Genomic DNA, 24,023 nt, shown 5'->3' on the forward strand with positions numbered 1-24,023 from the left:
GGAGGGTGAGAGGGGAGGGAGGAGGGGGAGGGGTGAGGGAGGAGGGGGAGAGGGGAGGGAGGAGGGGGAGGGGTGAGGGAGGAGGGGGAGAGGGGAGGGAGGAGGGGGCAGGGGGGAGGGGGGAGCTCAGGGAGGGAGGAGGGTAAGGGGGGAGGGAGGAGGGGGCAGGAGTGAGGGGGCAGCTCAGGGAGGGAGGAGGGGGAGGGGTGAGGGGGGAGGGTAAGGGGGGAGGGAGGGGGGAGGAGGGAGGAGGGAGGAGGGGGAAGGGGTGAGGGGGAGCTCAGGGAGGGAGGAGGGGGAGGGGTGAGGGGGGAGGGTAAGGGGGGAGGGAGGAGGGGGAGGGGGGAGGGAGGAGGGTAAGGGGGAGGGAGGAGGGGGAGGGAGGAGGGTAAGGGGGGAGGGAGGAGGGTAAGGGGGGAGGGAGGAGGGTAAGGGGGGAGGGAGGAGGGAGGAGGGGGGAGGGAGGAGGGGGAGGGGTGAGGGGGAGCCCAGGGAGGGAGGAGGGGAGGGGGGAGGGAGGAGGGGGGAGGGGTGAGGGGGAGCCCAGGGAGGGAGGAGGGGGAGGGGGGAGGGAGGAGGGGGAAGGGGTGAGGGGGAGCTCAGGGAGGGAGGAGGGGGAGGGGGAGGGAGGAGGGTAAGGGGGGAGGGAGGAGGGGGAGGGGGAGGGAGGAGGGTAAGGGGGGAGGGAGGAGGGTAAGGGGGGAGGGAGGAGGGTAAGGGGGGAGGGAGGAGGGTAAGGGGGAGGGAGGAGGGGGAGGGAGGAGGGAGGAGGGTAAGGGGGGAGGGAGGAGGGTAAGGGGGGAGGGAGGAGGGGGAGGGGGGAGGGAGGAGGGGAGGGGGGAGGGAGGAGCCCAGGGAGGACGGAGACAGCCCCCGCACCTGGCCTGGCCCTTCATGAGCACCACGCTGGAGATGACCGAGGCCGGGGCGCCCCCCGAGGGCGCAGACAGCTGGGCTGTACTCAGTGACCGTGTGGGCCTGCCCGGGCCCTGCGGGGAGGACGGGGTGGGGGGGGCTGAGGCCACGGACACGGACACACACCCCGGGGGGAGGGGAGGGACCAGCGCGGGGGGGACCCCGGCTCACAGAGCCGCCTCCCTGCAGAACACCCCCCTCCACCCGCAGGTGTGCTGTGGGGCTGTCCAGGCGGCCGGGCCAGGGCCCAGCACAGCCACACTGACCGGGCGGGACCTGGGCCCTTTAAGAGATCTATAGCCGAAACCGGTGTGGCTCAGTGGATAGAGCGTCGGTCTGCGGACTGTAAGGTCCCGGGTTCGATTCCCGGTCAGGGCACAGGCCCGGGTTGCTGACTCCATCCCCAGTGTGGGGCGTGCAGGAGGCAGCCGATCCATGATTCTCTCTTATTGATCTTTCTTTTTTTCTTTATACATTTTATTGAGTTTTGTACAAAGAGGAAGGGAGAGAGATAGAGAGTTAGAAACATCAATGAGAGAGAGGCATCGACCAGCTGCCTCTTGCACACCCTCTACTGGGGATGTGCCCGCAACCAAGGTACATGCCCTTGACCGGGATCGAACCCGGGACCCTTCAGTCCCCAGGCCAACGCTCTAACCACTGATAAACACCGGCCAGGGCTTTTTTAAATGTATTTTTATTTCAGAGAGGAAGGGAGAGGGAAAGAGACAGAGACATCAATAAGAGCCGGAACTAGTGCGGCTCAGTGGATAGAACGTCGGCCTACGGACTGAAAGGTCCCGGGTTCGATTCCGGTCAAGGGCATGGACCTTGGTTGCAGGCACATCCCCAGTGGGGGTGTGTGCAGGAGGCAGCTGATGGATGTTTCTCTCTCATCGACGTTTCTCTCTCTCTCTCCCTTCCTCTCTGTAAAAAATCAATAAAAAATATTTAAAAATAAAGCGTTGGAGGCGATGGGTGTGCCCCGCCCCGGGCCTCTGTGCAGGCGGCTGGGGGGCCCCACAGCCTGGTGTGAGGGGCACAGGGTCCCTGGCGCCCTGGGGCTCAGCGGGCGCCTGTCCTGCCGGGCCTTTGCTGTGGACGGAACCCCCGTGTCCCCCCCGCCCCCCCCCCCCCGGCCCGCAGCCTCACCCCGGCCCTGCCCGCCGGGCCGTCCAGCTGCTGGGACAGCGCCCTCCGGCCGCTGCAGAGCGCGAAGGACAGCGGGTCCGCGGGCTGCGAGGGGGCGGCCGGGGGGTCCGCGTCCGCCGGGCAGTAGGGGTTCACACCTGGGGGGAGCGGAGGGGAGAGGAGGGGAGAGGGAGGGAGAGAGGGAGGGGAGGTGGTGGGTGCCCTCTCTCCCGCAGACGGCACCCCCACCCCGTGTCCCCCCAGCCCCCCGCAGGACAAGCGTGGGGGGCTCAGAAGCCACACGCAGCCCTGCTGTGGGGGTGCCATCCCCACGGAGCAGACGGGGCGAGGGAGACGGGGCGGGGACTGCAGAGCCAGGGGGACAGGCAGGCAGGCAGCACCCTCCACCCCCCCCAGGACCCGACTGCCTCCTGCACACACACAGGCACACGCAGAACACACACACACAGAGAACACACACAGCACACACATGTGCCCACACAGCACCCATGCACACGCACTGCACGCACACACTCGAAGGCACACACATGCACAGCACACACACGTGCCCGCACAGCACCCATGCACACGCACTGTGCACACACATGCACACACAGAGTGTGCACACAGCACCCATGCACACACACAGTGTGCACACAGCACCCATGCACAGCACACACATGCAAGACACAGCACATGTCCACTCGACACACACATGTACACAGCACCCATGCACACGCAGTGCACACACACACACACACACGAAGGCATGCACATAGTGTCACATAGTGTGCACACAGCACACATACACACAAGCACACTGCAACACATGAATGCACAGACAGCATAGGCAGGTTCCCACACAACAAACATACACACACACACACACGAAGGCACACACATGCACAGCACACACATGTGCCACACAGCACCCATGCACACGCACTGTGCACACACATAGTGTGCACACAGTACACACACACTTGCACAGCACACACACGCAAGACACAGCACATGTCCACTCAACACACACATATACACAGCACTCATGCACACGCACTGCACACACACACACACACACGAAGGCATGCACATAGTGTGCACACAGCACACATACACATGGGCACAGCGCACACAGGTACACGGCAACACATGAATGCACACACAGCACACGCAGGTTCCCACACAACAAACACACACATACACACACACGAAGGCACACACACGCATACGCATGTGCACACATGCACACGCTGGTGTAACAATGACCGACCGACCGACCATCCGAACCACCGGCCCAGGGTAGGCTCAGCACCTCCCAGGAAGGGACTGCAAGGACAGCCCCCCTTCTCCTCCCCCCTCCCCTCCCCCCCACCCCCACACCCTCCATCCCTCTCCCCTCCCACCCCCTTCCCCTCCCCCCTCCCCTCCCCTTTCACCCCCACACCTCCCATCCCTCTCCCCTCCCACCCCCTTCTCCTCCCCCTCCCCTCCCCTCCCACCCCCACACCTCTTATCCTCTCCCCTCCCATCCCTCTCCCCTCTCATCCACGCCCATCCCTCTGCCCTCCCCCAATCCACCCTGCCTTCCCACCCCTCCCCTCCCATCCCTTCCCCTCCCCCTCCCTCTTCCCTCCGCCCTCCCCTTCCTCCCTCTCCCTCCCATCCCTCTCCCTCCCATCATCTTCCCCTCCATCTCTCTACCTCTCATCCCTCTCCCATCCCCTCTCCCTCCCCCAATCCACCCCTCCCCTCTCCTCCTTCCCCTCCCCTCCCCTCCTCTCCCCTCCCACCCCCTTCTCCTCCCCCACCCGGCCGCGGGCACTCACCCGTGGAGTTGCTGCGTGTCCGCCGGTGGCCGGCTCTGGCCGCCCGCCGCTGCCGCTCTGCACCCCCGGCTCCCCGGGCTTGTCCTGGGGGAGGCGGGCGCTTCCTGCAGAGCAAGCCCCGTGTTTTCTGTTTGTTTTGGTTTTTTATACATTTATTGATTTCTTACCGAGAGGAAGGAAGAGAGAGGGAGGGAGAGCCAGAAACATCCGATGAGAGAGGAACATCCATCAGCTGCCTCCTGCACCCCCCCCTCCACCGGGGACGTGCCCGCAACCAAGGTACACGCCTTGACCGGCATCGAACCCGGGACCCTTGAGTCCGCAGGCCGACGCTCTATCCGCTGAGTCCATGGGTTAAGGTGGGGGGCGGGTTGCAGTTTTAAATAAGAGGGTCAGCCCCGGCCGGTGTGGCTCAGCGGATAGAGCGACAGCCTGAGGACTGAAGGGTCCCGGGTCTGATTCCCGGTCAAGGGCACGTGTTCCGGGTTCCAGGCTTGATCCCCAGCGGGGGGCCTGCAGGGGGCAGCTGGTCCATGATTCTCTCTCACCATGGATGTTCCTCTCTCCCTCCCTCTCCCTTCCTCTCTGAAATCAGTAAAAATATATTTTAGAAAATAATAATTTATTTTTAATATAATATTAATTATATTAATTATATAACTGCATAGCCCCAGGCCTTTGCAACCCACAGCCCTTTGCATGCCCACAGGCCTTTGCATACCCACAGGCCTTTGCAACCCACAGCCCTTTGCATACCCACAGGCCTTTGCAAAACCCCAGCCCTTTGCATACCCACAGGCCTTTACATACCCACAGGCCTTTGCATACCCACAGGCCTTTACATACCCACAGGCCTTTGCAAAACCCCAGCCCTTTGCATACCCACAGGCCTTTACATACCCACAGGCCTTTGCAAAACCCCAGCCCTTTGCATACCCACAGGCCTTTACATACCCACAGGCCTTTGCAACCCACAGCCCTTTGCATGCCCACAGGCCTTTGCATACCCACAGGCCTTTGCAAAACCCCAGCCCTTTGCATACCCACAGGCCTTTACATACCCACAGGCCTTTGCATACCCACAGGCCTTTGCAACCCACAGGCCTTTACATACCCACAGGCCTTTGCAACCCACAGCCCTTTGCATGCCCACAGGCCTTTGCATACCCACAGGCCTTTGCAAAACCCCAGCCCTTTGCATACCCACAGGCCTTTACATACCCACAGGCCTTTGCAACCCACAGGCCTTTGCATACCCATAGGCCTTTGCAACCCACAGGCCTTTGCAACCCACAGCCCTTTGCATGCCCACAGGCCTTTGCATACCCACAGGCCTTTGCAACCCACAGCCCTTTGCATACCCACAGGCCTTTGCATACCCACAGGCCTTTGCAACCCACAGGCCTTTGCAACCCACAGCCCTTTGCATGCCCACAGGCCTTTGCATACCCACAGGCCTTTGCAAAACCCCAGCCCTTTGCATACCCACAGCCCTTTGCATGCCCACAGGCCTTTGCATACCCACAGGCCTTTGCAAAACCCCAGCCCTTTGCATACCCACAGGCCTTTACATACCCACAGGCCTTTGCATACCCACAGGCCTTTGCAACCCACAGGCCTTTGCAACCCACAGCCCTTTGCATGCCCACAGGCCTTTGCATACCCACAGGCCTTTGCAAAACCCCAGCCCTTTGCATACCCACAGCCCTTTGCATGCCCACAGGCCTTTGCATACCCACAGGCCTTTGCAAAACCCCAGCCCTTTGCATACCCACAGGCCTTTACATACCCACAGGCCTTTGCATACCCACAGGCCTTTGCATACCCACAGGCCTTTGCAACCCACAGGCCTTTGCAACCCACAGCCCTTTGCATGCCCACAGGCCTTTGCATACCCACAGGCCTTTGCAAAACCCCAGCCCTTTGCATACCCACAGGCCTTTGCATACCCACAGGCCTTTGCAAACCCCCAGCCCTTTGCATACCCACAGGCCTTTGCAAACCCCCAGCCCTTTGCATACCCACAGGCCTTTACATACCCACAGGCCTTTGCATACCCACAGGCCTTTGCATACCCACAGGCCTTTGCAACCCACAGGCCTTTGCAACCCACAGCCCTTTGCATGCCCACAGGCCTTTGCATACCCACAGGCCTTTGCAAAACCCCAGCCCTTTGCATACCCACAGGCCTTTGCATACCCACAGGCCTTTGCAAACCCCCAGCCCTTTGCATACCCACAGGCCTTTGCAAACCCCCAGCCCTTTGCATACCCACAGGCCTTTGCAAACCCCCAGCCCTTTGCATACCCACAGGCCTGTGCATACCCCCAGCCCGCATTGCCTGTGCACTGCCCACCTGGCACCCCTTTGCCTACTTCCCACGTCATCTGCCCCCATGAATAGGGCGCAGCAGGGTGGTCCGCCTGCAGGCTGGCAGCTCTGCCTCCCCCCCTCCCCCCTCCCCCACCACCAACCTGAGCAGCAGATGGCCACCGCGGAGCCGGGCCAGCCCAGCAGCCCTCCCGCCCAGCAGGTGCAGGGGCCGAGGCCAGCGACGTCAGGAAGCAGAGCCGCTGACCAGAGCCGGCTGCACAGGCTGCGCACCGGTTCCCAGCCCCCCTCCTCTCCGGCCTTTCCTCCTGTGGGGCCCGGCCTCGGGCACCCGCTCCACGGTCTCCGCAGCGAGTGTGCGGGGTGCGGGGGCGGAGGACATCATGTAACGGGACAGCCGAGGGGTCCGGCCGCTGCCCCTCCCGGAGCCGATGGGGCAGAGCAGGGTGGCATTGTCTGTGCGCGCCCATTCCAATCCCACCTGCGGCGTGGGGGGCAGCGGGTCACCCACAAGCATCTGCCCTGCCCCCCCCACCCCCATGGGCGGCTGCTTACACTGGGGAGGAGGACAGAGGTGGCATGGGAAGTAGGCAAAGGATATCAGGTGGGCAGTGCACAGGCAAGGCTGGCTGGGGGTTGCAAAGGCCTGTGGGTATGCAAAGGGATGGGGGTTTGCAAAGGCCTGTGGGTATGCAAAGGCCTGTGGGTATGCAAAGGCCTGTGGGTATGCAAAGGGCTGGGGGGCTTCAAAGGGCTGGGGTTTGCAAAGGGCTGGGGGTTTGCAAAGGCCTGTGGGTATGCAAAGGGCTGGGGTTTGCAAAGGCCTGTGGGTATGCAAAGGGCTGAGGGTTTGCAAAGGCCTGTGGGTATGTAAAGGCCTGTGGGTTGCAAAGGCCTGTGGGTATGCAAAGGGCTGGGGTTTGCAAAGGCCTGTGGGTATGTAAAGGCCTGTGGGTTGCAAAGGCCTGTGGGTATGCAAAGGGCTGGGGTTTGCAAAGGCCTGTGGGTATGTAAAGGCCTGTGGGTTGCAAAGGCCTGTGGGTATGCAAAGGCCTGTGGGTTTGCAAAGGCCTGTGGGTATGCAAAGGGCTGTGGGTTGCAAAGGCCTGTGGGTATGCAAAGGGCTGGGGGTCCTCACAGGGCTGGGGGCCTGGTTTCTGCAGCCATCTTGTTATGTTTCCATGGTAACAGGCACCCCGGGTGGGGCGCAGGGCTGCACCCCCAGGTGAGCTCCCAGGTCCCGCTGCAGCCCCAGCCGGGCCAGAAGGCGCTTCTCTGACCGAACAGCACGATCGCGTTAGGTTCACCGAGGGCGGCTGCTCTTTCCTATCCTTCCAGCTGCCCCTGTGTTCTTTCTGCTTCTGGCAGTCACACCTGCAGCCCCCTCCCACTTCCCGCACAGGGACCACCCCGCCTGCTCTCCCTTCCACACACACACGCACGCACACACACACTCATACACACACTCACGCACACACTCATACACACACACACGCACACACACACTCATATACACACACTCATATACACACACACGCACACACTCATACACACACACAAGCACACATACACACACTCACACGCACTCACACACACATACACACAGGCACACACACACACATACACACAGGCACACACTCACAGGCACTCACACACATACACACACGCACTCATACATATACATGCAGACACTCACACACACACAAGCACACACACTCACACACACACAAGCACACACACACATACACACACACGCACTCACACACACATACACACACACGCACCCATACATATACACGCAGACACTCACACACACACACTCACAAGCACATACACACAGGCACACGCACACACATACACACAGGCACACACTCACAGGCACTCACACACATACACACACACACTCATACATATACATGCAGACACTCACACACACACTCACACACACACTCACACAGGCACACACTCACAGGCACTCACACACATACACACACGCACTCATACATATACATGCAGACACACACACACACTCACATACACACTCACACGTATTCACACACACACACACACACACACACACTCACGCGCTCACACGGGACACCGGCTGGCTCCGGGGAGACCTGCCCCACACCCCTCCAGGCGCTCCCTGTGGCCGGAAGAGGCAGTGGCCAGAGGGTGGGCCCCAGCCCCAGGCCAGCCGGGCCTCAGCACCCCCCCAGCGGTTCGCAGGGCACAGAGCGGCCTGTGTGCTCCAGCCGGCCGCCCCGCCCACCAGCTGAGTCAGCGGGAGGTGGGGTGTCTGACGAGGTTTGGAATTTGTGAAAGAGAAGGAGACTGTTCCCCGCCCGCAGGCCACTCCCACATGCATCAAAGCATCTCAGTCCTTCTCAGAGGCGGCCCGGGGCCCCCATGGGGAGCCGGCCTAAGCCCCAGTCTGGCTCCCTTTGCTGGAGGCGACCGGGCTGATCCGGGGAAGGCACCAGCCCCCTCACCCCACTGCTGCCGCCACTGCCGGCCGCCGCAGCCCCCAAGCTGTTTCCAGCAACACGGACTCCAGTCCCTTCACCGAGAGAAAATGACAACTTTTAGCAAAACTGGTGTGGCTCAGTGGATAGAGCATCGGCCTGCGGACTGAAGGGTCCCGGGTTCGATTCCGGTCAAGGGCATGGACCTTGGTTGCAGGCACATCCCCAGTTGGGGGGGGGGGGGGTTGCAGGAGGCAGCTGATCGATGATTCTCTCTCATCGATGTTTCTAACTCTCTATCCCTCTCTACCTTCCTCTCTGTACAAAATCAATAAAATATATTTAAAAAGAAAAAATGACAACTTTCCTTAAGCATTTTCAAGATGTGTCTTTCACAGGATATGACATTTCTTTCTTTTTCTTTTTTAAAAAATATATTTTATTGATTTTTAAAAATATATATATATTTTATTAATTTTTTTACAGAGAGGAAGGGAGAGGGATAGAGAATTAGAAACATCAATGAGAGAGAATCATCGACCAGCTGCCTCCTGCACACCCCCACTGGGGATGTGCCCGCAACCAAGGTACATGCCCTTGACCGGAATCGAACCCGGGACCCTTCAGTCCGCAGGCCGACACTCCATCCATTGAGCCAAACTGGTCTCGGCTTTTATTGATTTTTTACAGAGAGGAAGAGAGAGGGATAGAGAGTTAGATCAGCTGCCTCTTGCACACCCCCCACCAGGGATGCGCCCACAACCAAGGCACATGCCCCCGACCAGAATCGAACCCGGGACCCTTCAGTCCGCAGGCCGACGCTCTATCCACTGAGCCACACCGGTTGCGGCTCTTTCTTTTTCTTTTTATCCTCCCTTGAGGATGTCTTTCCATTGATATTTTCCCCTTCCCTCCCGATCACAGGCTCGGTCCCCGCCCCAAGCCTAAAGCCACTGCCTGATGGCCGGCTGGGAGTGACCTGGGTGTGTCCGGGAGGTTCCCCGGACCCAGGGATGTCTGCAAATCTTTGTTGGGTTAATTTGCATACTCGCTCTGATTGGCTGTGGGCGTGGCGAAGGTACGGTCAATTTTACATGTTTCTCTATTATTAGGTAAGATATTTTATTGATTTTTTTTTTTTACAGAGAGGAAGGGAGAGGGATAGAGAGAAACATCGATGAGAGAGAAATAGGCCCCCTACTGGAGATGGAGCCCATAATCCGGGCTTGTGCCTGTGACCGGAATGGAAGCTGGGACCCGTTTGTCCGCAAGCCAGAGCTCCACTCACTGAGCCACACCGTCCAGGGCCCCAAAAGCTTTTTTTTTTTTTGCATGTATTGGTCACAGCATTTTTATCCTTCATTTTGTGTAGGTGGTGCATCATAAACAAATATAGTGAAGAGAGAGAGAGAGAGAGAGAGAGAGAGAGAGAGAGAGAGAGAGAGAGAGAGAGAGAGAGAGAAAGGAAAAACGAAAGAGAGAGAGAGAGTCTGGCCTCTGTGTATTTCCTCCTTCCAAAGTTCTGATGAGTCACCTTTTTCTGTGTTAGCCAGGGAGTCTGGCTTTTATTTTTTAAGTGTTTATTACTGGCTTCGGAGAGGAAGGGAGAGGGAGAGAGAAACATCCGTGCTGAGAGAGAATCCCGGATTGGCTGCCTCTTACGAAGGATGGAGCCCGCCACCCGGGCATGAGCCCTGACCGGGAATCGACCCCGGGACCTTTGGGTCTGCAGGCCTTCGCTCTATCCACTGAGCCACACCAGCTGGGGCGGGAGTCTGGCTTTTAAGGAAACCCCTTGTGATGCCATCCCCAAGGTCTGGAAGACCCACAGGCACCTCCACGCACAACACGAGCCCCAACTTCTCAGGTCAGATGGCCCTCCAGGCCCCACACAGACCCTCCGAGCCCCATACAGACCCTCCAGGCCCCAGACAGACCCTCCAGACCCCACACAGACCCTCCAGGCCCCAGACAGACCCTCCAGGCCCCGGACAGACCCTCCGGACCCCACACAGACCCTCCAGACCCCAGGCAGACCCTCCGGGCCCCACACAGACCCTCCCGGACCCCAGACAGACCCTCAGGCGCCACACAGACCCTCAGGGCCCCACACAGACCCTCCAGGCCCCAGGCAGACCCTCCGGGCCCCACACAGACCCTCCAGGCCCCAGGCAGACCCTCCGGGCCCCACACAGACCCTCCCGGACCCCAGACAGACCCTCAGGCGCCACACAGACCCTCAGGGCCCCACACAGACCCTCCGGCCCCAGACAGACCCTCCCGGACCCAGTCCAGACCCCCCAGGCCCCAGACAGACCATCCAGGCCCCATACAGACCTTTCAGGCCCAGGAGAGGCCCTCCGGGCCCCACACAGACCCTCCGGGCCCCACACAGACCCTACAGGCCCCGGACAGACCCTCCAGGCCCCGGACAGACCCTCCAGACCCCAGACAGACCCTCCAGGTGTCAGACAGACTCTCTGAGCCCCCGACAGTCCTTCAGGCCCCAGAACAGACCCTCCCGGACCCAGTCCAGACCCCCCAGGCCCCGGACAGACCATCCAGGCCCCATACAGACCTTCCAGGCCCAGGACAGGCCCTCTGGGCTCCTGACAGACCCTCAGACCCCAGAACAGACCCTCCAGACCCCAGACAGACAGACCCTCTGGGCTCCAGACAGACCCTCTGGGCTCCTGACAGACCCCCAGGCCCCAGACACACACCCCAGGCCGCAGTGCAGACCCTCCAGACCCCAGCATCCCCGCCCCACGCCCCACCCTACCTTCATGAAGAACAGCCTCCTGCAGGCCTTGCCCCGGTCGCTGCCGCCCGCGGGGAGGGCCGCAGCCTCCGCGGTGTCCGCCAGCTGCAGGGGCGAGTGGAGGAGCCGTGCCCCGCCCGCCGGGCCCCTCTCGTCCGGGCTGGGGGGCTCGTCCCCGGCCTGGGCGTGGCACAGCAGCAGGGAGCGGGAGAGTGCGCGGAGCTTGGCGGGCCTCCCGCTGCGGACAGCGCGGCCCAGCGGGTCCATGGGCAGCAGGGCGGGCAGGCCCCCTCTCTTCCTCTCCGGGGCCCGGGGGGTCCGGGGGGCCACCCTCTCGCAGGTCCCTGCAGGAGACAGGAAGCGGGAGGGAGAATGGGACCCCTGAGCTGAGCTGAGCTGAGCTGAGCTGCGAGGCCGGGAGCCACAGAGCCGGACAGACGGGGCCCGTCCTCCTGTCCGCCGGCCGTGCCTGCTGTCGCCCGATGGAGCTCGGGGACCCCCCGTGGCTACCGCCCTGTGCACCCCCAGGCTTCCCAGACGGAGAAACTGAGGCACAGGGAAGGGAAGCACACGCCCAGAGGTGGGTCAGGGAAGACGTAAAGCCACTGTTCAGACAAAAGCTCACAGGGAGGCCCCGGCTGGTGTGGCTCAGTGGATAGAGCGCCGGCCTGTGGACCAAAGGGTCCCGGGTTCAATTGCCGGCCAAGGGCACAGATCCCCGGTTGTGGGCTCGATCCCCAGTGGGGGGGCGTGCAGGAGGCGGCCGATCCATGATTCTCTCTCATCATGGATGTTTCTCTCTCTCTCTCTCCGTCTCTGTCTCTGTCTCTCTCTCTCTCTCTCTTTCTCTGATATCAATAAAAATCTCTCTAGCCGGAACCGGTTTGGCTCAATGGATAGAGCATCGACTTGGAGACTGAAGGGTCCCGGGTTCGATTCCGGTCAAGGGCATGTACCTTGGTTATGGGCACATCCCCAGTGGGGGGTGTGCAAGAGGCAGCTGATCGATGATTCTCTCTCATCGATGTTTCTAACTCTCTATCCCTCTCTCTTCCTCTCTGTAAAAAATCAATAAAATATATATTTTTAAAAATCTCTCTCTATAAAAGCCTAAGAAGCAAATTGTCCCTGCGGGAGTTTGACCGGAGACCGATTGCTCACTATGACTGGTGCTGACCACCAGGGGGCAGCGTGGATTGAAGGGCTGGCAGCTGGAAGATCCCGGTTGGCCCTGATCACCGGCCAGAAGCCTGTGGGCAGCGGAGAGGCCTCCAGGTGCCTGACTGTCTCCCCCCGCCGCCCCCCCCCCCCCCCCGCCTTCCTTCATCTGCCTCCTCCCACACCCCTAGTCCCAGGGACCAAGGAGAGGCTGATACATCAGAAACCCACAAACTGGGGCATGTGCCCTTGACCGGAATCGAACCCGGGACCCTTCTGTCCGCGGGCCAATACTCTATCCACTGAGCCACACCGGCCAGGGCCGGTAGCCACGCTTCAAGTCTGAGAATTTAAAAAAATAATAAAAAATTAGCCTTTAAAAAGGTCTGATGCACAGAATAAACTGGTGAATAGAATAGAATCAGGGCCGAAACCGGTTTGGCTCAATGGATAGAGCGTCGGCTTGGGAACTGAAGGGTCCCGGGTTCGATTCCGGTCAAGGGCATATACCTTGGTTGCGGGCACATCCCCGGTAGGGGGCGTGCAAGAGGCAGCTGGTCGATGTTTCTCTCTCATCGATGTTTCTAGCTCTCTATCTCTCTCCCTTTCTCTCTGTACAAAATCAATAAAAAAATATATATATTTTTAAAATAAAAAAAAAAAGAATAGAATCAGGGGCATAGAAAGGGAGTGGGACTGACAATTCTCGGGGGGAAGTGGGTGTGGGGGTGCGGGAAGAGACTGAACAAGAGTCATACACCTGCCGGAACCGGTGTGGCTCAGTGGATAGAGCGTTGGCCTGCGGACAGAAGGGTCCCAGGTTCGATTCCGGTCAAGGGCATGCACCTTGGTTGCGGGCACATCCCCGGTGGGGGGTGTGCAGGAGGCAGCTGGTCGATGTTTCTCTCTCATCGACATTTCTAGCTCTCTATCCCTCTATCTCTCTCCATTCCTCTCTGTAAAAAATCAATAAAATATATATGTTTTTAAAAAAAAAGAAAGAAAGAAAGAAAGAAAGAAAGAAAGAAAGAAAGAAATTGGCCCTGATCCCAGGGGAGGGAGGCAGGGGCCCAGGCCTGAGTGGGAGGCCGGGGCTCCGGGTCCCTCTGCATCCTCACAGCCTGGGAGGGCGAGGTGGCTGGGATGCCAGCCAGAAGCCTCAGGGCCAACCTGCGCTGAGCCCAGGGGCCGGGGGGAGGAGGGTGAGCAGAGCGGGGACAGGCGGTGGCCACGCCCTGCCCTTGGCGGCTGGCTCTCCTCAGTGAGGAGCTGCCCCACTCCCACCACCACCCCCAGCAGAGGCAGCTCTGCCTCCATGCGCCTCCCTGTGGCCGTGGCCGTGGCCGTGGCCGTGGCCCGGACCCGGGGGCCAGGGCCCCATTCCGGGTCAGGGCACAGGCCTGGGTTTCGGGCTCCATCCCCAGTGGGGGGCGTGCAGGAGGCAGCTGATCCATGATTCTCTCTTATCATGGATGTTTCTCTCTCTCTCCCTATCCCTTCCTTTCTGACATTAATATATATATATTTATAATGCTCTCCAGGTCCATCCATGTTGTTGTGAATGGTAAGAGTCCTTTCTTCGTTATTATTATTATTTTAAGTATTTTATTGATTTTTTACAGAGAGTAAGGGAGAAGGATAGAGAGCCAGAAACATCGATGAAACATTGACCAGCTGCCTCCTACACGCCCCCCACCGGGGATGTGCCCGCAACCAAGGTCCATGCCCTTGACTGGAATCGAACCCGGGACCCTTCAGCCTGCAGGCCGATGCTCTATCCACTGAGCCACACCGGTTTCGGCATTAATATATATGTTTTTGTTTTTGTTAAAGAAAGAAACCCCAAAACCCAAGGCCCCTGGGGCTGCAGAGAGAAAACCAGTGACCCCAGATCCCACCTCCACCCCCAGCCGTGCCTCATCCCTCCCCTCTCTCTCCCCGGCCACAGGGCAGCACGGGGCCTGCCCCCGCCCCGCAGCCCAGCACCCACATGTGACAGGTGTTCCAGCACCCAGCCCTCCCCGCGCCCCGGCGAAGCCACCCTGTCCCTGCCGGCTCCCCGGCCTCACTCACCCGGCACCTGCCTCCCGGCTCCCGGCCCCTCCGGCTGCCCCGCTGGGCCCGGGCACCCTCCCGTCCAGGACGCCCGGGGGCCCGGGGCCCGGGCAGAGCCGGCGGAGCAGGAGACACGGACACGCGTTTGCCTCGGACGCCGCTGTCCGTGTGGGGCCAGGGCCGGGGCTGGAGGCCGGGATGGCAGAGGGAGAGCCGCCTCCGGCTCCGCTGTGGACAGGTGCCGTGGGCAGGGGGCAGCCTGGCACAGCCATCTGACAGCTCCGCGGGGAAGGCTTGCTCCGAGGAGGGGCCGCTGGCATGGGGGGTGGCGGGGGGGCTCGGAGCAGAGCGCACCATCTGCTGGGCTGGCAGAGGACAGCCGGGCCGGGCCAGCAGCACCCCACAGGGCGCCCGCCTCCCTCGACAGCCTGGCAGCAGCTGAGGGTGGGAGGGGGGGCAGGAGGCAGGAAGGGACAGGGACATGGCACAGCGCCCACTATGCGCCAGCACACAGTAGGAGCTTCTGCATCCACGCCAGCCACACCGTCCTGCCCTCCACTTCGCCTGGGTCACCAGACCGTTTTTTTGTTTGTTTGTTTTTGTTTGTTTTAATATGTTTTTTATTTTATTATTTTTTAAAAATATATTTTATTGATTTTGTCCAGAGAGGAAGGGAGAGAGAGAGAAACATCGATGAGAGAGAGTCATCGATCAGCTGCCCCTTGCACACCCCCTACTGGGGATATGCCTGCAACCAAGGTCCATGCCCCTGACTGGAATCGAACCTGGGACCCTTCAGTCTGCAGGCCGACGCTCTATCCACTGAGCCACACCAGCCAGGGCTCCTTCCTCCCTCCCTCCCTCCCTCCCTCCCTCCTTCTCTCCCTCCCTCCCTCCCTCCCTCCCTCCCTCCTTCCTTCCTTCCTTCCTTCCCTTCCTTCCTTCCTTCCTTCCTTCCTTCCTTCCTTCCTTCCCAGTATATTTTATTGATTTCAGCGAGGCAAGGAGAGGGAGAGAGAGAAACACCCATGATGAGAGAGAATCAAGGATCGGCTGCCCCCTGCACGCCCCCTACTGGGGATGGAGCCTGCCACCTGGGCACGTGCCCCCGACTGGGAATCGAACCCGGGAAACCCTTCAGTCCACAGGGCCCGACGCTCTACCACTGAGCCACACCAGCCAGGGTTGAGTCGTGTGTCTTTTCTGCTTTCCCAGGGGGTGCCAGGGGCCCCCCAGACCGGGGCCAGCCCCTCCTGAGTGTTCAGACGGGTCCGAGCCGCCTGGTCCAGGCAGCCCTCGCCCCCCCTCTACCCCCCTCTGCCCCCCCTGCCCCGCCCCCTCCGTCCGTCTGTCCATCTGCCCACACAATTATCCATGGCACGTGGCCGCCCACCGCACATCAGAGAGCAAGATGTTTCAAGATGAAGAAACTCGGGCTTTCCTCTTCTTCGTTTGTTATTGTCCTGGCAGACCTGACTCAGCGCCCTGGAATGCCAGGCCCCTGCCCCGCCAAGCCTGCTCCCCCTCGGGCCGCTCCAGCCACGCCCCTCGCCCCCTCCCTCCTCCGCACCCCAGCAGGCGCCTGCCCCTGACCTTTCTGCTCGCTCGCACCCCCGTCTGCTGGCCAGCTGGCCTGGGTTTCAAGGACTGGCTGCCGGTCACCGCCTCCAGGCCAGACACCGCCTCCAGGCAGTCTGCCGGATGCCACCCCGCCCCGCCGCCCTGCAGGCTCTCCAGGCTGCCCTCTCTCCCCTGGTCTCCCCCAGGAGCTGCCAGGCCCAGGGCGCCAGGCCCCACACAGCCCCGCGCCTCCCTGGCGCTAAAGGTAAGGCGACCAGATTTGCCGAAACCGGTGTGGCTCAGTGGATAGAGCGTCGGCCTGCGGGACTGAAAGGTCCCGGGCTGGATTCTGGTCAAGGGCATGGACCTTGGTTGCAGGCCATATCCCCAGTGGGGAGTGTGCAGGAGGCAGCTGATGGATGATTCTCTCTCATCGATGTTTCTAGCTCTCTGTCCCTCTCCGTTCCTCTCTGTGGAAAATCAATAAAATAAAAAAGGTGATCAGATTTTAACATGGGTAAAGCAGGACACCATTGGGGGGAGGGGTTCTTGATTAAAAATTTGGTCTATATGGAGCAACAAAAATTTTCATAGAGCCGAAGCCAGTTTGGCTCAGTGGTAGAGCGTTGGTCTGCGGACTGAAAGTCCCTGGTTCGATTCCGGTCAAGGGGCATGTCATTGGTTGCGGGCACATCCCCAGTGGGGGGTGTGCAGGAGTTGATGTTTCTCTCTCATTGACGTTTCTAACTCTCTATCTCTCTCCCTTCCTCTCTGTAAAAAATCAATAAAATATATATTTTAAAAAAAAAAGAAAGAAAGAAAGAAAGAAAGGTTCCAGGCTCGATTCCGGTCAAGGGCATGGACCTCGGTTGTGGGCACATCCCACAAGAGGCAGCTGATCGATGTTTCTCTGTCATCGATGTTTCTAACTCTCTCTCTCTCTCTTCCTCTGTGTAAATAATCAATAAAATATATTTAAAAATTTTTTTTCATAGAACTCAAAAACAGCATTGTAATATATTTTTAAAAAATTTTCAACATAAGTACAATGTATAAAAAATAAATAAATAAAATTATGTATTATTTTATTCTTTGGCATGTTTCTCATTTGAGTGATTTTTTTTTTTTAGTAGATTGCTGTCATTGTTTAAAAAGTCACGAAATGTTTCACAAGAATTTGTTAAATTATATTTCACACATAACATGGCTTTCAACGCCTCAGCACGTAACTGTGACTTTTCTGACGCCCACACTTTATTTACCGTAGGAAAAAAAAAACAACGCATTCAGTCGCAGCATTAGTTCCTGGTAAGGATAGTGCGTATGCCACAATTCTAACCACTGATGGACCATGCGAACTTGGATAAGCAGTTCTCGATAATCCGTTCTCAGCAGTTATTTGTGATCATTAAAGTGTGACATTATAAAATCAACAAAAATGGCCGAAACCGCTTTGGCTCAGTGGATAGAGCGTCGGCTTGGGGACTGAAGGGTCCCAGGTTCGATTCCGGTCAAGGGCATGTACCTTGGTTGCGGGCACATCCCCAGTAGGGGGTGTGCAGGAGGCAGCTGGTCGATGTTTCTCTCTCATTGATGTTTCTATCTCTCTATCCCTCTTCCTTCCTCTCTGTACAAAATCAATAAAATAAAATAAAAATCAATAAAATCAACAAAAATGATATAAAACCCCTATCCTGGCCACATAGCCACCTGGCTGCCGAAAAACCGTCTATTCCCTTCCCGCTCTCCCTCGGCTCCCTGGCTTGTGGTGCATTCTTTCCAGACATCGGGACTTTTATAAAACGCTGCGGGAGGCGGGACACATTGTTAGAAATCGGGACGTCTGGTCACCTTAGCTAAAGGGCGGTGAGAGGAGGGGCTGAGAGAGGGGAAGGGGAGGAGGGAGCCGGAGAGCGGGGTCTTGGGGGTCGCCCGCAGGCAGAGGGACTCGGAGCCATGGGGGGAAGTGGCTGCGGCCGGCCAGCTCCCACACATCACGCCCTGGCTGGGAGACACGCCTGGCCTGGCTACCGTCCCATCGACGCCAGCTCTGCCTCCCCGGGCAGAGGGGACGCCTGAAATCGAACCCAGGACCCTTCACTCCGCTGGCTGACGCTCTACCCACTGAGCCACACCAGCCAGGGCTCCTTCCTTCCTTCCTTTCTTCCTTCCTTCCTTTCTTCCTGGCTGAGGCCCCAGGAGACCCCCATCTAACCCCCCCAATGGAGTCCCCATGGTTATTTTTATTTTTTATTCTTTTTTTTTATTCTTTTAAAAATATATTTTATTGATTTTGTACAGAAACGGAAGGGGAGAGAGATAGAAAGTTAGAAACATCGATGAGAGAGTCATCGATCAGCTGCCTCTTGCACACCCCCTACTGGGGATGTGCCGGAAACTAAGGTACATGCCCTTGACCGGAATGGGACCCAGGACCCTTCAGTCCCCAAGCCAACGCTCTATCCACTGAGCCAAACAGGTCTCGGCTGTTATATAGGATTTTAAATATATATATTTTTTTATTTCAGAGAGAGAGAGAAACATCCATGAGGAGAGAGAATCACGGACCGGCTGCCTCCTGCACGCCCCACATTGGGAATGGAGCCCGCAACCCGGGCCTGTGCCCTGATAGGGAATCGATTGTGATCTTGTGGTTCATAGGTCGATGCTCAACCCACTGAGCCACGCAGCCCGGCTCAATAATTAACTTAAAAACAAAACTAGAAGCCTGCTGCCCGAAATTCCTGCATGGGTAGGGTCCCTAGTGGCCTGCCGACACCCTAGCACTGCTGTGGGAGGCCCGGATGGCGGGTGTCCTGGTGCCCGTTTGCCCTGCCGCCTTTATCCTTAGGGGTGCTGCCAGCAGAGCCCCTGCACCAGGCACAGCACACGGGCTCTGTGGGAGCTCCCAGCCGGCCTCCCCGGGACTTGTGCTGGGCTGCACCCCACCGTTCCCCCAGTGAGGCCTGGCCGGGCAGCCGGGCGCAGGGAGAGGCCACTGCAGGGTCCGGACCCCGGGGGACCCCTCAGCTCTGCCTCCCTCGCCTCCCAGGCCGGGCTCCCCCAAATGCTCTGCAGGGACCCTCACCACAGGGCCTGCGGCTGTGACCAGGGAGACCGACCCCAGCCAGGCCCTCCTGGGGCACCCGCACCCCCAGGCCCGGCAGCGGACAGGCTGGTCCGGACCCGCAGCCTGTGCCCAGGGACACCCCCCGGCCCCCCCCTCAGCCCCGCGGGTGCCCCCGCAGCGCCCCCTGGTGGCAGCTCCCCTCCCCGCTGCGTCCCGGGCCGGAACCGGACCGGAGCCGGTTCTTGTGTTTGGGGGATGCCAGCTCCCAGGCTGACGCCCACAGCGCTCACTGGGAAGCCGGGGGCTCAGAGCTGCTCCCAGCTCCTGCTCCTGCCCGCCCCAGGCCCCGGCTCTGGCCCCGCCCCCACGCTGGCCACGCCCCGGGCACGCCCCTACCTGGTCCAGACCCAGCACCTCATGCCTCCGGCCCCGCCCTGGCCCCGCCCCTACCCTGGCCACGCCCAGCCCTGGCCACGCCCCTACCTGGTCTAGCCTGACTCCTCATGCCTCCGGCCCCGCCCCTGGCCCGGCTCCAATCCTGGCCATGCCCAGCCCTGGCCACGCCCTGGCCACGCCCCTACCTGGCCCAGACCCAGCACCTCATGCCTCCGGCCCCGCCCCTGGCCCCGCCCCAATCCTGGCCATGCCCAGCCCTGGCCACGCCCCGGCCACGCCCCAGGCACGCCCCTATCTGGTCCAGGCCCGGCTCCTCAAGCCTCCAGACCCGCTCCAATTATGGGCCCTCTCATCCTTGGCCACGCCCTGGCATTGCCCTGGCCCTGCCCCTTACACCCCTCGGCCCCGCCCCAGACCCATACCTAATCTCTCATACACCTAGGCCTTGCCCCCATCCCACCCTCTCATGCCCCTCGGTCCTGGCCCCGGCCCCACCCCCTCATACCCCAGGCCACGCCCCCGTCTCCAGGCCCTTCCCCTGCTCCTCCCCACCCTGGCCCCGCCCCTTTACGCCCCTCAGACCCGCCCCCTCATGCCCCACAGCCCCGCCCTCAGACCCGGCCCCGCCCCCTCATACCCCTAGGCCCGCCCCTGTCTCCAGGCCCCGCCCCGGCCCTGCCCCTCCCAGTCCTGACCCCGCCCCTACCCTGGTCCTGGCTCCAGCCCCTCATACCCCTCGTCTCTGGAGGGCAAGGAGGAGGCGGTCCTGAGCAGCCCTCTGGTGCAGGTGTCAGTCAGGTATAGGGACCCCAGGGCACGGGTCTGGGGCTCCGCTGTCCCTGCGCCCACGCTCGGCCCCTGCAGGACCAGCCCAGCGGGGAAGGGGAGGGGGAGGGACCTGCCCCTGGCAGACACCCACACCTGGTGCTCCGGCGGCGCCCCCACACCCACAGAGGGAGTGCACGCTCAGACACGGCTGCCCTGGCCGGCCGGTGTGCTCAGTGGTGGAGCGCTGACCTGTGAACCAGGAGGTCCCGGGTTCGATTCCCGGTCAAGGGCACAGGCCCGGATTGCGGGCTCCATCCCCAGTGGGGGGCGTGCAGGAGCAGCCGGTCCATGGTTCTCTCTCATCATGGAAGTTTCTCTCGCTGTTCCCACCTCCTTTCCCTTCCTCTCTGAAACCAATAAAAATATTAGGAGGAGGAGGAGGAGGAGGAGGAGGAGGAGGAGGAGGAGGAGGAGATGGAGGAGGAAGAGGAGGAAGAAGAGGAGGAAGAGGAGGAGGGGGAGGAGGAGGGGAAGGAGGAGGAGGAGATGGAGGAGGAGGAGATGGAGAAGGAAGAGGAGGAGATGGAGGAGGAAGAGGAGGAGGAGATGGAGGAGGAGGAGATGGAGGAGGAAGAGGAGGAAGAGGAGGAGATAGAGGAGGGGAAGAGGAGGAGGAGGAGGAAGAGGAGGAGGAGGAAGAGGAGGAGGAGGAAGAGGAGGAGGAGGAGGAAAAGGAGGAGATGGGGAGGAGGAGGAGGAGGAGGAGATGAAGGAGGAGGAGATGGAGGAGGAGGAAGAGGAGGAAGAGGAGGAGGAGGAAGAGGAGGAGGAGGAGGAAAAGGAGGAGATGGAGGAGGAGGAGGAGGAGGAGGAGCAGGAGGAGGAGGAGAGGAGGAGGAGGAGGAGCAGGAGGAGGAGGAGCAGGAGGAGGAGGAGCAGGAGGAGGAGGAGGAGGAGGAGGAGGAGGAGAGAGGAGGAGATGGAGGAGAAGGAAAAAAACGGTGGCCAGTGGCCGAATCAGTCTGGGGGTCCGGCGACACCCCCCCCTCCCAGCAGCCTGGGGCGCTCCGCCAGGACACAGAGCGGTCCTGCCCCTACACACACACACACACACACACACACACGTGTGCACAGGCACCACGCACGTGAGCAGACGCAACGCACCCTCGCCGCGGCTCCCCAGTCCCTGGTGCCACTTTGCACCCCCTCCCCCCCCATGCCCCCCGGAGCCCCCTCACTCACTCACCGGCCCCCCAGCGGGGGAAGATCCGCTTGTGCAGACCCATCCACGGGCTGGAGGGCGGCGCGGACCGGCCTCCCGGCGGGGGAGGAGGGCGCAGATGCGTGGAAACTGCCCCAAAACTCCCGGGCAGGGCGGAGGAGGAGGAGAGGGGCGGGGTGAGGTGGGGGGGTCCCTGCCAGGAGCCTCGGAGCCGAGCCCCGAAAGTCCAGGCCCCCAGAGACCACCGGGGAGCCGCGCGCTCCAGCCCAGCCTCGCGCGCCACGGGGAGCTTGGGGACCCCCAAGGCGGGCACCGGGGCCGGGGACCCCGCGCCCCAAACGGAACGGCAACACCCCCAGGCTTCCTCCGGCCCCGCAGCCCGGTCTCGGGGTCCAAGGTGTGGCAGTGGCTGCAGGACGGACCCCCCCAAACACACACACACACACTTTTCTGTGCCGGAGCGCAGCGCGGGCGCGCGGGGCGGGCTGGCCGGGCACACGCCGCCCCCGGTGATTCATTCTCTCCTTCTCTCCGGGGGCGCGGAGCGGGACACGCTCCCACTGACCCGCCCAGGCCGGGGCCCACTCAATGCGGCCTGTGTCCCCGCCGCCGGGCAGGGCGCGCGCGGCCAAGGTGGAGGGAGGTGGCTCCGGTCCAGGCGCGCAGTCACCCAGGTCTCCGGTGGGACAGGGATGGGGAGGGGATTGGGCGGGAGATGCGGAGGGGATGGGGATGGGAGTGGGGATGGGAAGGGGATGGGGATGGGGCCGGGAGATGGGGATGGGGTTGGGAGGAGGGTGGGGAGGGGGCGGGGTGATGGGGAGGGGGCTTGGGCGGGAATGGCCCCGCCAGCCCCGCCCCGGGCCGGCCTCTGGCGTCCTGTCAGCCCCTGTGGCCCTGGTCCCCGCCTACTCCGTCCAGGAGGACCTATTTTTAGATTTGGGTGGACAAGAGGGACTATTATGTTATTTTATTTTATTTAAAAATATATTTTATTGATTTTTTTTTTTTTTTTTTTTTTACAGAGAGGAAGGGAGAGAGAGAGAGAGTTAGAAACATCGATGAGAGCGAAACATCCATCGGCTGCCTCCTGCACGCCCCCCACTGGGGATGTGCCCGCAACCAAGGTCCATGCCCTTGTCCGGGATCGAACCCGGGACCCTTCAGTCCGCAGGCCAATGCACTATCCATTGAACCACACCGATTTCGGCTATTTTATTGATTTTTTTATATTTATTTATTTTTTTTTTACAGAGAGGAAGAGAGAGGGATAGAGTTCGAAACCTCGATGAGAGCTGAAACCGGTGTGGCTCAGTGGATAGAGCCTCGGCCTGAGGACTAAATGGTCCCGGGTTCGATTCCGGTCAAGGGCATGGACCTTGGTTGCAGGCACATCCTCAGGTAGGGTCGTGCAGAAGGCAGCTGATGGATGATTCTCTTTCATTAACGTTTTTTAACTCTCCATCTCTCTCCTTTCCTCTCTGTAAAAAATCAATAAAATATATTTTTTTTAAAAATTTTTTTAAGAAAAAGAAACATCAATGAGAAACATTGATCAGCTGCCTCTGCACGCCCCGACTGGGGATGTGCCCGCAATCAAGGTACATGCCCCTGACTGCAATCGAACCTGGGACCCTTCAGTTCACAGGCCAACGCTGTATCCACTGAGCCACACCGGTTTTGGGGAGGGACTATTTATTCTAAAGGACCCATTGTGTGTGTGTGTGTGTGTGAGTGTGTGTGTGTGTGTGTGTGTGTGTGAGTGTGTGTGAATATATTTCTTTATTGATGTGTCCTAGCCCCCACGCTGCCCACATCCTGTTCTGGGAACCTGTGATCATGGTATGGGAGGGCAGTGAGGATGGTCATCTGACGACATGACACTAATGGGTTATTCTCACCCTCCCGCTGGGTGAAGGAGGCGGAGGGGGCTGATCCGGGGCGGAGACAGACCCAGGGCAGCCACGCCCTGCTGTGCCCGTGGGGGAGGGCCAGGCCCCGGGGCCTGGGGGGCCTCGGAAGCCGGGGAGCTAAGACACGGAACCTCCCCCAGCTCCTGCGAGACCCATGGTGGCCTCCTGACCTCAGGAGCTGTAGGAAAGTAACCCCTGGCGCTGGCCGGTGTGGCTCAGTGGTTCGATTCCGGTCAAGGGCATGGACTTTGGTTGTGGGCACATCCCCAGCGGGGGGAGTGTAGGAGGCGGCTGATGGATGTTTGTCTCTCACGGATGTTTGTAACACCATATTCCTCTCTCTTCCTCTCTCTATAAATAAATCAATAAAAATGTATTTTTTTTTTTTAAGAAAAAAGAAAATAAACCTGGCCCTGGACAGTGTGGCTCAGCGGGTAGAGCATGGGTCT

At 60.1% G+C, this 24,023-nt stretch overlaps 1 protein-coding gene across 1 annotated transcript in view; it reads right to left on the reverse strand.

Annotated features, from left to right (window-relative positions):
- LOC311614290 (pro-interleukin-16-like) overlaps nt 1-22,225 on the reverse strand; it is a gene marked incomplete at its 3' end in the record, with an annotated part of 33,861 nt that extends 11,636 nt beyond the window's left edge. The window contains exons 1-4 of the mRNA XM_084868977.1: nt 21,686-22,225; nt 11,454-11,776; nt 3,876-3,959; nt 869-989 (exon numbers count right to left, since the gene is read on the reverse strand). Of these exons, the coding sequence (XP_084725103.1) occupies nt 869-989; nt 3,876-3,959; nt 11,454-11,776; nt 21,686-21,725 (568 nt within the window). The 5' untranslated portion in view covers nt 21,726-22,225. The remainder of the gene's footprint in view (nt 1-868; nt 990-3,875; nt 3,960-11,453; nt 11,777-21,685) is intronic.
- Nucleotides 22,226-24,023: the final 1,798 nt, after the last annotated feature.

Source organism: Pipistrellus hanaki (genome assembly GCF_964339955.1).
Source record: "Pipistrellus hanaki genome assembly, chromosome: 21".
Classification (NCBI taxonomy): Eukaryota; Metazoa; Chordata; class Mammalia; order Chiroptera; family Vespertilionidae; genus Pipistrellus; species Pipistrellus hanaki.